Source organism: Canis lupus, chromosome 6 (genome assembly GCF_048164855.1).
Source record: "Canis lupus baileyi chromosome 6, mCanLup2.hap1, whole genome shotgun sequence".
Classification (NCBI taxonomy): Eukaryota; Metazoa; Chordata; class Mammalia; order Carnivora; family Canidae; genus Canis; species Canis lupus.
The window spans coordinates 60,084,843-60,097,830 of NC_132843.1; the positions used below are offsets into that span (position 1 = coordinate 60,084,843).

The 12,988-nt window shown below is 36.4% G+C and overlaps 1 protein-coding gene across 12 annotated transcripts in view; it reads left to right on the forward strand.

The window, feature by feature from the left end:
• The window catches only part of RASAL2 (RAS protein activator like 2), a 347,482-nt gene that overhangs the window by 236,123 nt on the left and 98,371 nt on the right, over positions 1-12,988 (forward strand). Inside the window, exon 1 of one of the 12 annotated variants that reach the window (XM_072830780.1) lies at positions 6,135-6,349. The exons of the other annotated variants lie outside the window; for them this stretch is intronic. Coding sequence (XP_072686881.1) covers positions 6,244-6,349 — 106 coding nt within the window. The 5' untranslated portion in view covers positions 6,135-6,243. Of the gene's footprint in view, positions 1-6,134; positions 6,350-12,988 lie in introns of those variants that run through there. 12 annotated transcript variants of the gene reach the window in all.

A 12,988-nucleotide genomic window follows, 5' to 3' on the forward strand; every position in this document is an offset into this window, starting at 1 on the left:
ATTAATACCCCTTCATGACCTCTAAGTGTTCAAGTGAGAGGAAGAATTACCTGCCTCTCACTTTAAATCAAAAGCCAGGGGGATCCCTGGGTGGCTCAGCAGTTTAGTGCCTGCCTTCAGCCCAGGGTGTGATCCTGCAGTTCCAGGATCGAGTCCCGCATAGGGCTCCTTCCATGGAGCCTGCTTCTCCTTCTACTGCTCTCTCTCGCTCTCTCTCTTTCTCTCTCTCTCTGTCTCTCATGAATAAATAAATAAAATCTTGAAAAAAATAAAATCAATCAAAAGCCAGAAATTATTAAGCCTAGTGAGAAGGGCATGTTGAAAGACAATATAGGCCAAAAGCTAAGGTTCTCGCACCAAAGTTAGCCACGTTGTGAATACAAAGGAAAAGTTCTTGAAGGAAATTAAAAGTGCTATTCCAGTGAGCACACAAATGATAAGACAGTGAAACAGCCTTATTGCAAATATGGAGAAAGTTTTAGGGGTCGGTATTGAAGATCAAACAGCCACAGCTTTCGCCTAAGCAAAAGACTTACCCAGAGCAAGGCCCTCACTCTCCCACTGAAGATGCTGTGAAGATTGTTGAAATGACAACAAAGGATTTAGAATATTACATAAACTTGTTGAAATAGCAGTGGCAGGATTTGAGAGGATTGACTCCAATTTTCAAAGAAGTTCTATTTTGGTAAAATGCTATCAAGTAACATTGCATAGTACAGAGAAATTGACATGAAAGAGCCTATTGATGCAGCAAGTTTTACTGTTGTCTTATTTAAGAAATTGCCACAGCCACCCTAACCTTCAGCAGCCACCGCCCTGATCAGTCAGCAGCCAAAACTGTTGAGGAAAGACCCTCCCCTAACAAAAGCTTACAATTCACTAAAAGTTCAGATGATGCCTTGCCTTATTTAGCAATAAAGTATTTTTTAATTAAGGAATATACATTGTTTTTTAAGATGTAATGCCATTGCACCCTTAATAGATTATAGTATACTTTAAATATAACTTTTATATGCAGTGGGAAACTAAAACATTAATGTGACTTGCTTTATTGGAATACTCACTTTATTGCAGTGGTCTAGAGCCAAATCCACAATGTATCTCAGGTATGCCTGTATTTGTAATATTGCAAAGTGTAGATAACCCAAATGTCCTTCAGTGGAATACTAGTTGGCCATTAAAAAGAATGAAGTATAACATGGATAAAACTAAGTTAAATCAGGTACAAAAGGCCACATATTATATGATTTCATGTATATGAAATGTCTAGAACAGGAAAATTCATAAAGATAAAACTTAGATTAGCAGTTGCTATGAACTCAGCAGATGGGAGGAAGGGAGAACGAGTGCTCATGGGTGCAAGGTTTCTTTCTGAGGTGATGAAAATATTCTGATATTCTGGATTTAAATTATAGTGATGTTCATATAACTTTGTGAATATATTTTAAACTACTTTAAAAGGATGAATTTTATGGTATGGGAGTTCTATTTCAATAAAGGCCATGTAAAAAAATATATGTAAGTCTAACAAAGCACTTCTTCCTCAAAGTCTTCCTGTCTAATTAAGGAAAAGAGCCAAAGACCTTCCAGCTTTGCATGATCTGGCTTTTTTTTTTTTTTTAGGATTTTTATTTATTAATGAGAGACAGAGAAAGAAAGAGGCAGAGACACAGGCAGAGAGAGAAGCAGGCTCCACTCAAGGAGCTCAATGCGGGACTCAATCCCGGGACTCCAGGATCACACCCCGGGCTGAAGGCAGGCACAAAACCGCTGAGCCACCCAGGGATCCCCATGATCTGGCTTCTTGTTGCTTCACCGATCTCATCCCTTTTGGCCCCCCAAGTCAATACAATTTAGCGGCAGTGATCTGACTATTGCTGCTTCCAGGCCTTTTTAGCTTTTTTTTTTCCCCTCTTCCCCCAAACCCAGCTACCCTTGACTCAAAAGTCAATCACCCAGAGATGCCTTCCCTAGCCAACCTCTAAAATTGTAAAGCTCTTCAACATTACCCACACCCCTTCCTTGCTTTATTCTTATCTTTGGCACTATTCATCCTAACACAATATATATTTTACTTTTTAATTTCATGTATTATTTTCTCTTCCCTCAAAATGTAAGTTCCACCAGGGCAGAGATTTTGTCTCTTTTATTCACAACTGCATCCCAGGGCTTAGAACAGTGCTTGGCACATACTGTCACTAATGTTATTGAATGAATGAACAAAAATCAGAAATATAAGTAACTGAAGAGGGGGCTACATTTTTTTATACCCTTTTTTCAACTGAAATTTAAGTTTTCTCTAGGACTATGAGATTAAGGAAGTGGGAGGAAAGAAATAATTGGGCTTTTACACTTTATTTAAAAGTAAAATAATAAAGACAATCACACAGTTCTTAAAATAAAAAGAAAACTTTATTTGTTCCAGGCAAATAATTGTTTATTTCTCATGAAGGTCTGGCAGAGATCCACAAATTAAGTACTCAGAAAATGTTGACTGATTTGACAGTGGTGGGCCTAAATCAGGGGTTAGTAAACTATGGCCCACAGCATTCATTCATTCATTCAAACAATAAGGTTGTATTGGAATATAGCCATACCCATTTATTTACATGCTGTCTACGACTATTTTCATGCTACCGTGGTAGAGTTAAAATAGTTGTGACAGGGACACCTGGGTGGCTCAATGGTTGAGTGTCTGCCTTTGGCTCAGGTCATGATCCCGAGGTCCAGGGATCAAGTCCCACATCAGGCCCCCCCTGGGGAGCCTGCTTCTCCCTCTGCCTATATATCTGCCTCCTGCTCTATCTCTCATGAATAAATAAATAAAATCTTAAAAAAAAATAAGTTGTGGCAGCAACTATATGGCCCACAAAGCCTAAAATATTTACTGACCCTCTTATAGAAAAGTTGCTGACCTCTGCTTATCAGCCCTTGTAGGATACAGCACAGTAGAGGAGAGAATTTGGTCAAACATTCAGACATTCAAATTTTATTTGCCTTACTACATGTTACCTTAGACAAGTTTTCTGGTCTTTGATTTTCTCATCTGTAAAAGGAAGATAGTACCTATCCCACTTGGTGGTTGTTTAAGAATTTTAAATGAGATGTTGTATGTAAAGCACTTAGTGAAGTACCTAAAAAACAGTAAGTTGCAGCCCAATAAATGTCATGTACACACAAATATATTACACATACACATATACACAAGAAATGTAAATGCCCTCAGTCACCAAGCATTTTCCAGATACTTAGCACTATTTTAGGAAAATAATGAATAAAAATAAAATCAACAAATGTCAATAATAAATACTTACTACACATGAGGAACATAGTTACCACCAGAATGTATGGGATTTGGTCATTTGTTGAGAAGATCATAGTCAAGCATTATTCCTAACGTCCTATTCACAGTATTGTGGTGCCCTTGACTCATATCTTGGCAAAATGTATAACCTACTATATAGAATGTTTACGTCTTCACGTAAGTTTTATTGCTTTTTAAGGAAAATTTTACATAAGGAGGATTAATTCATGCTATGTTCTGGTTATAAGTAAGGAAAAATTGTGTGATGCCTTTTATGACAAAATTTCAATCCAGTCTTGGGGTGCCTCGTTGGGTAACTCTCTGTTTAGAGAAACCAGTGTTCTAGTACTGGATTATTCTGAGGATATCTTTATGCCTATACTGCCTTTTCTTTAGTAAAATCAATAAAGTGAAAGATTTATATTTTTCATTTACCAGGTTTCATTTTTTTGTTGTTGATTTGGAGACTAATGGTATGGATCCCCATCAAGAATATATGGAATTCTTTAGTATTTCTCTTTGGTATATAGAATCACAGTCTCACTTTCACTAATCATTTAATAAACATTTATTAATCATCTACTGTGTGCTAGGCATTAAAACATTTTTTTTAGATTAGTAGAGCACAGTTTTGCCTTTAAAATACATAAGGTATAGTAGAAGAAATCAGTATGTAAACGAATAATTTCAATAAGGTAATAGGAGCAATAGCAATGAAAGTATGGATAAGAAAGCTATTAACTCTGCCTTAAGGTGTCAAGGAAAACTTGGAGAGTAATATTGGAGCCGAATCTCAGTGAATCAGTTTAATATTGTCAAATATACATGGTAGAAATAATGATACCTCACTAGTCAATCAACAAAATTTTTGACCATCTACTGTGTGCCAGATAATACTGTAGACAGTGGGGATAGACCAATGAACAAAATAGATGAATTGTGTAGATTACTTTGTTGTAGAACAAGCAAAGGCATTGGAAGTGAGGTGGATAGTATAGCTAAGCCAAGGAGAGTCTGGGGGAGCTTCTATCAGGAAAGAAGCAGGAGCCACATCACACTAAGAAGTTTCAGTTTGATGCTCTAGGGCAATGGTTTCAACCTGGGAGCTCCAGAGATACTGGTGTATCATAAGGTTCTTACAAAGGGATTATCAATTCATGTTTAGATACTAAGCAAGTGTAGACTGTGGATTTTGACAAAATGTTTTTTATATACGTCACTACCTTTCAGTTTTATGTAATTATTTTGAATAATAAATTATGGATTTATTTAAACATGATGAATTCAAAATACCTTTTTATTTTTTACATTTTCTGTCTTCTCAATTGATAATATTTCTAGAATTACTTTTAAGTTGCTGTGTGTCAAAATGACAAATTTAAAAAAAAGATCATAAAATATTGAGCCTGATATTTCCTGAAGCTATTAAAACTTTTACAGTAGCTAAACAAAACTTCAGTAAATATTAAATGAAGACCTTCTAAGTGCCAGATACTGTTCTAGCCATGGTCTGTGTCCTCACGAAACTTAGAGTTAACTGGAGTCCATATGAAGAACAGTGAAGTCAACATGGATAGGAGTGTCTGGATTCAGGATATTTTGAGTTTATAACTCTTAAGCAGTGAGAATTCTCTCACTAAAGGCAGACTGCTAGAATCAAAAGAAAGTAGATCATTGGGAACACAGCTAATGTGGTGCTAATGCAGGGGAAAATTCAGCTTTTTAAGAGTGTTGTTTTCTCATAGCAAACCTAATCAATCTCCAGAGAACAGGGATATTAGTGATTTATGGGTCTCTGAAAATACCTCTACAGTTTGATTTCTCTCTACCTATTAATGAGGTGTAAGCCTGTGAAATAATCTTAAATCCAAGCATGTAATATATAATATAATTCATGTTTAAAAATCCATCTGTTTCGGACTCCTTCACAATTGACAGTGTAAGTGACAGGAGTTGAAGGACAGTCATTACCTTCATTGGTGGATCTTTGAACCTTCAGCCCAACTAGCTCACTTCTCTGACTTCTTTCAGATTTCAGCCTTCTGTCCTATTCTCCCTCTCTCCCTCTTCTACCCCCATCCCTCCTCCCGCCCCTTTTCTTTCTCGCTAAGAAAGACAGCTATTGACTAGAAGCCCAGAGTTGCCCCCAAGTTCCGACCACCAGCTCGAATTCTTATGAAGTGGACTTGTAATATCCTTAATGTTGCTGTTGGCAGTCAGTTACAGATTCCATTATTGTCGATCAATGCCGTCGCCATGCGAGGTGGGGGGAGGAATGGAGGAGGAGGAGAAGAAAGGAGGGATGAGAGCTTCCTATTCACAGATTTATCAACCTGCCTTTGCTTGCAGGAAATCTTCGCAAAGGGGGCTGAGATGCTGTTGAAATAGCTAAAGCAGGAAGGGGCTAGGGGGCTGCAGTTCTCTCTGGGTGACTGAAAGGAAATTTGAAAACCTTTCTTCTCGGAACAAAACAAAATGCTGAATTTGTTCTTTTGCCTTTGTTTTTGTTTGATGATATGCTTTACTTAACTGATTAGCTATTGTGCTGTCTGGTTATCTAAGCTGCTTCAGTGTAGGAACCTGTTTCTTTTTCTTTGAGTATCGTTCTTTATTTTCCTTTGCTTTCTCCTGTCATTAAACACAAATCATTATTCAATTTTATCCTGGCTTCTCTTTCAGGCTGAAGCTTAACACTAAGAGACAGAAGGACAAATCTCCCTTCCCTCCTCTTCTGTCACCCTCTTTTAACCCTCTGTTTCCTTCCCCCTCCCCCCCGTTGTGTTAGATTGATGTCACAGAGACAGAATTCAGAGTGGAGGGAGGATCACATTTGCTCTTTCATCATTACAGCCTAGCCAGCAATTTAAGTGTTGGACCCCCAAGAATTTAGTCTTTGTATCTTTCTTTTCCCATTCCATCATTCAGTAATTGTGTTCTGTATGGAAAAGTTTTCTGGCTGGAGAATGAGTCTCCTTTCCCCCGGTGATGTGGCCGAGTGGCTGGATAGTAGCACGGAAGAGGAGAAGAGCCTTCTGTCATTTCTGGGTACGGTAGGGCTCCGCTTGTTCTTTTAACCGTTTCTTGTCTGAACTTCTCTTACTTTGGGGGAGTAAGACCCCCAAATTCTCTAAAATCCACTTTTGTATTTTTAAAACGGGGTAGAGGAATTAAGAGGATATGTTTAAGTTGTTTGCTTTTCAAGGTTTGTTTATGTATAGAGAAAGAGGGTCACCAACATTGCCTGTGAGAAATAAGAGACAGTTTGCTTTGCTTTAACAAAGAGTTCTAGCTCTGGGCAAAGCTTACTATGTCATCCGGTCAGCTGTTCATGGTATTCAGACAACTTCTACCAGCCAAAATATATTATTGTTTTACTATACCTCTTAGTACAATGATAATAAGGCTTGCCTTGTAAGAGTGGCAATAGGCTTTGTGTGCAAGAAAAGCCAACATATGGATTGAGAAGTAGCTTTTCTGCAAGGTGTGAAATATTTGTAATGTTCATATAGAAGATTTCTACTGAGTATATAAAATAGGACACATAGACCAGCTGTCATTTAAACTTCCCATTTATGGATGTTTTCTAATAGATTTCTGAAGAAAGCAACTATTGATCATGGAATTATTGATATAATAAATTCATAAGAAAGTTAGGTTATAAATCCATTTGTGTCATCAGTGCAATAGGAGAGCTTGATACACAAATCCTATTTGTGAACACTTTTGTTAGATTAATAATTGCCTTGAAATTATTTTTTATAAATTTGATTTGTCTTATATTTCACTAAATACAGATATACCTTTATTATAAGTGGGCACAATTTATGGTCTTCTAATTTATTCTTCATGAGTATTACCTATAACCTAAGAATAATCTTCTACCATTCTAAAGGGCATCTATCTTTAAAATTTTTTAAATTATATTTAGCATGACTTTGTTTTGTTTTATTTAATTCAATTATGTTGTCAATCTAAACGTTCTATAAATGATTTCTTTTTTTCATGCAGTTTAGGTATAAAGGGTCATCCTAATCAGATCTTTTCTAATTCTGTAAAGACTCAGGTATATATATTTTGATATCAATGCTGCTGTTAATTTGTTTATCATAGCCTCACTTACCTTGGGTATTTGGGTGACTTTAAGAAATATGTGTACCTCTTATCCTCATTTCTCTAAAGCCTATCCTATTCTACTTGCTTCCCATTCCTCTCCCCTCCACATACACCGAGAAACATCAGTGAAGAAAAGCAAATACAAATATCCCTAAGTAAAACCAACCACTTAAACCCTATTGCATCATGGGAAAGGAAGGTAGAGTCATCACTAAACATCTTTCCCTTGCTCTTGCATGATATTTTTCTGTATTCTAATTATCTAGCCTTAAGATTAATTTACTTCTTTTTTTGGCTATTTACCTCCATTATGTCTAAAAAGAAATCAGTCAAATACATAGAGTTGGGCAAATAAAAGGTGACTACAATTTATGCCCTATCCCCACTCCCATCCTCTGTTTAGGAGAGTTAATGAATTCCTCTTTATTCACAAATGGAGGTGATAAAGACACACGATGTTAGAACATGCTTAGAAGAAAAATGCGAATTCCTATAAATTATCCAACTAATAGAAGGAAACCTTAGCATTTGTAATAGATAAAACACAGGGAAGTCAGTCATGATGCTGCTCAAGGGCCACAATAAGTTTAGTTGCTGAGAGAGTAGACAGCTATGTAACTCCTGCTCTTATTTGGGAGGTTTCCAGACCATGGGTAGCAAACACTTCTGTCTGTGGATAAACAGGAATTTACTAAGTTCTTCCAGAGGAACTAGGAGGAAAACTATCCTAGATATAGCTTATAATAGCTTGAGGATTAAGCAAAGCTTTTATGTCATTTGCTAATATAATTACCATTAATTACAACATGCTTTTCCCAGTGAAGATGCCAAAAGAAAAATAAGAAACCTGAATCTACTTTATGGTGAATCTAGGATGAATGGAACCAAAAGAGTCATGTCAGAGAACCCATTAAACTATGCTTTCTTTTCCTAAGGAAAGGTTTCTCTCAAAGAGGAGACGAAAGGAAAGTACTTTGTGTTGGTTGGGCTTTACTACTTCACTTTTGAACAATAGCCACTTAACTAATGTTCAGGCCTTCCCGTTGATTTAGTGCAATGCTGGTTTGATGCAACTTCATAAAACTGTGCTGTACATTATTCTACTCAAAAACCTTCCATGGCTCCCTTCTCACCTATCAGATGAAGTCAAGACATCTTATGCGGAACTTATTCTGGCCCTTCTGTTTGACATTCCAATATTCTTTTGAGGGAGGGGCAAAGAAGCCCTTCACTCCACCAAATGGATTAACTTTCTATATCTTACACACAAACATTGCCCTTTGCTACCTTCGCACACGTTATTTCTTCTGTCAGCAGTGTGCCTTCATCCAAATTGAACTTTCGTAACCTTGCCCCTATTTTGGATCTTGCTCATGAACAAAATATTGTGCTAGGTACTATGGCTAGATACAAAGAGGTATAAGATAAAGCTGTTTGTGAGAAATGTAGAATTTGGTTGGGGAGAAAAACACGAACTGTGTACAGTTAAGTGAGACAGACTTAACAATAATTCAAGACAACAACGGAGAAAATAAAGTAGTACTTGATTGTGAAATGATTTATCTAGGCAAAAATTGCCTTGGAAATTTGAAGAAGGGAGGTATCATTTTCAATTAGGAACACTGAAAATTGCTTTACAGATAGGATTTAATCTGAATCTTAAAAGATAGAGTAGATTTTTATAGAAATGTAGTTTTCTGTATGGAAGGAGTGTCATGAGGAATATTAAATTATGTTCATGTCTAATGAAAAAAACTGATTTGAAAGGAATGGGAAGTTCATGTAAAGTAGTGATAAGAGACAATATGTGAAGGATGTTTGGTGGCTGGCTGGGTAGGACCTTCCATGACAATCTATTGAGTAACAGCTTTATCTGGAAAGCAGTTGGAAAGAATTAAAGATTATTGAGTAAGAAAAAAATGTGACTAAAATAATTTCTTAGGAAGACATATGTGAAAATGTCTAAACAGGGGGACAAGACCCGAAGCAGTTAAACCTTTTTGAAAGCTATTAGAGAGAAGTCCAGATATGGACTAAGTGCTTCTATTTTAACACTTAACTCCCTATGGTATTATTAGTGGTTTCCTTATTTGTTATTAAAACTAGATTGTGAATGCCTTCAAAACAGGGGCCCAGTCCTCTGTCTTTTCAGCACCCAGTACACTCCAGGTGGAGAGGAATATTTATGTACCGAATATCAAAAACTGAGATGAAAAGATGGCGAGATTTCAAAGACTGTATCAACAGAATTGCTGACAGATTGGCAGAATGGGAGAGAAAATAAAGACTATTTTGAATTTGGGAAGATGGTGGTGCTATTAACAGAAATTGAAAAGTTGGGAAAGGGAGTCAGTTTTTTAGGGAAGAAGATGAGTTCTGTTTAGATCTATTGAGTTTGAGGTGGCTAGTACATATTCAGATAGAAATATAGTTCTAATTATTGGACATGAAGTCACAGGTAGAGAGCGACATTTGGGAACCATCTAGAGAAGAAAGATAGTTCAAGCTTAGCATCTGTGAGTGACCTACTATTGAGAAACTGTCAAGAAAAAAACCGAGGTCAGGAACTGAACCTTGAAGAACACTAGTTGGGAGAGTGGGGTGGGGGTGGGGTAGAGAGGAAGAGGAGATCCAGAGGGAATGATCATAAAGGTAGGTGGAAAGCCAGGATGATATGGTGTGTGGTACAAGTGCTAAGGTAGAAAAAGGCCAGCAATGTCAGTGGTTATAAAAGACAAAAAGAAGTCAGAAATGACCACTGGATTTGGTAATTAGGAGACTTTTTTTTTTTAATTAGGAGACTTTTGGTAACTTGTGAAATTATCAGTTCTATTTCATTCATTAGAGTTGAAGGAAGAGAAGTTAGATTTTATAATATTGAGAAAGACAGCAGATGATGAGACAGTGAAAGCTACAGGCTACATCTCTTACCTGGAGAAATCTGTGACTAATAAAAAGGAAAAGTGCCTTTTTTAAAAATTGGGGAGACTTGTACGTATTTTTGGTAGAGAGCAAGATATTGAACCTATTAAAATATATTAAAATAACTAAGGGCACAAAATCGTTTATGAGTTTGAAAGTGAGTGTGGCATTTAAGAGCACAGAGTTAACCTTTTGAAAGGAGAAACTCATACAGGAATCAAAGTTGCTTGTAGGGATTTAGCAGTGGAAAATAGGGAAGATGAAGGAGATAACTGCTATGGTATTAATCTTATGGCATTTAACTCACCCAGTCTTGCATTGCAGTTAGTTAATTGTGTACCCACCTAGCACTCCCCTGTTTCTGAAAGGTAGGGATTTTCCCTTAATAATTTGGCATCTTCTAGAATAACACTGAAGAGGTACTTAGTAAATAAATTTTTTTGAATGAATAAATGTTATTCAGATACTCAAAAGTTTGAGATTCAGCCATTTTCACAATTACCCAAATTACTCTGTCAGAGCTACCCTTTTTCTACACTGTTCTCTATTCTCAGATCTGCAAGTACCATTTAAGGGACGTTGGTAGCATTTGCAATGATTTCAGTAGGTTGTAATTGTGTTTTCCAAATTCTAGAATAAGCAGGAAAATACTCAAATATTTTGTACTACTTTGCATTTTCTAAACTAAATTTAAGTGATTTTTTCATTAAGTGAAGTTATTTAAGTGATATAATCATTCTATAAAAGAAGATTATAATTTTGGTAAAACCTAAATATTTTTAAGCTTCTAAATGACCCTACTTACTACAGTTAATTATTTGGTATTGGTAGCTATTACCTGATTCCTAAAATCACACCTAACCTCAAGGGGAAAGCATATTCAAAATTTAAAACTCTCATCTCTGGAAAAATGGCAGATATCCTGAAAACACAGAAACAACTAGAAATGTCATATTAATGAAACAAATATTTTTAGACTGCCTAGTTGACCTCTTCTTAGGAAAGAAAGGAAATCCCCTGGAAGAGAAAAAATAAATATCCAGGTAGTAAATTGTCCTGGGGGTATTTGCCAATCTTAGAATTCCAGAATGTTAAGTTTTATTTTATTTTATTTTTTTTAATTTTTTTTTTTTTTTTTTTTTTTTTTTTTTTTTTTTTACTTATGATAGTCACACAGAGAGAGAGAGAGAGAGGCAGAGACACAGGCAGAGAGAGAAACAGGCTCCATGCACCGGGAGCCCGACGTGGGATTCGATCCCGAGTCTCCAGGATCGCGCCCTGGGCCAAAGGCAGGCGCCAAACCGCTGCGCCACCCAGGGATCCCCAGAATGTTAAGTTTTAATAGCCACAAGATAGGACATGAGCCTAGGGCCAAAGTGAAAAATTAGAATGGAAAGTCTCAGGGCACCTAGCTAGCTCAGTCGGAGAAGCATGCAAGTCTTTATCTCTGGGTCCTGAGTTTGAGCCCCACACTGGGTGTGGATATTGCTTAAATAAATAAAACTTAAAAAAAAAAAAAAAAAAAAAAAAAGAACCAAAATCCTCATCCCATTGTTCCTTATACAACTAGATCTCTTGATGACTGAAAATAAGAAAAGAATCTGCTCATTCACGAATCTTACTTATCTTAGACTGGACTACTGGTCAGGGAGGGAAGAGGGTAAAAATCCCTGGGAATTTATAACCACAGTTCTGATAAGGTAAAAGTAAAATTGTGTACAACAATATTGATGTTAGATAGGAAGGGGATAATTGGAACTGAAGTTTTTTAAGATCATTGAATTATTCAAGAGAAGGATAGAAATCAAGATTAGCATTAGGCTTTAAATATATGTGTTAAAATGGTAAGGACAGCTATTAAAAGAATGAAAATAGAGTGCATGATTTCAAAAGCAGTAGAGAAGAAAATGAATTTTTAAAACTTGATCAATCTGAGCAGACAGAAAATCAGGAAAAAAGCATTTTAAAATGTGAATAGAAAAACATAGTAAGATAATAGAAATAAAATCTAACTATATCAGAAAACACAATATTGAAAATGTTAAAAGGTAAAGATAGCCAGACTCCATTTCTTTACTAATGTTGCAAATGAAAAAGACATAAAGACAGACCCAGAAGGATTAAAAGTAAAAAGTTTAGGAAAAGATATCTTTGGCAAATAAAAGCTAGCATCTCCATGAAAACAAGATAAAATGGAGCTTTATGTCAAAAACCATTAGTAGGAATAAAGGAGGTCACTACATAAAGATAAAATGTAGAAATTGCTAGAAAGATACAACAATCTTACATTGTATCCAGTAACAGTCTCAAAATTTATAAGGCAAAAATGGACAGAAATATAAGGAGAAACTGATAAATCCTATCCACAAAAAAATTTTTTTTTTTTTTTATGATAGTCACAGAGAGAGAGAGAGAGAGAGAGAGAGAGAGAGGCAGAGACACAGGCAGAGGGAGAAGCAGGCTCCATGCACTGGGAACCCGATGTGGGATTCGATCCCAGGTCTCCAGGATCATGCCCTGGGCCAAAGGCAGGCGCTAAACCGCTGCACCACCCAGGGATCCCCTATCCACAAAAATTTGAGAAGACATTCCTTTCAGGAAAATTTTTGAAAGAACTTTTTTTTTTCTCTTTTTCTAAGGAAATCCTCT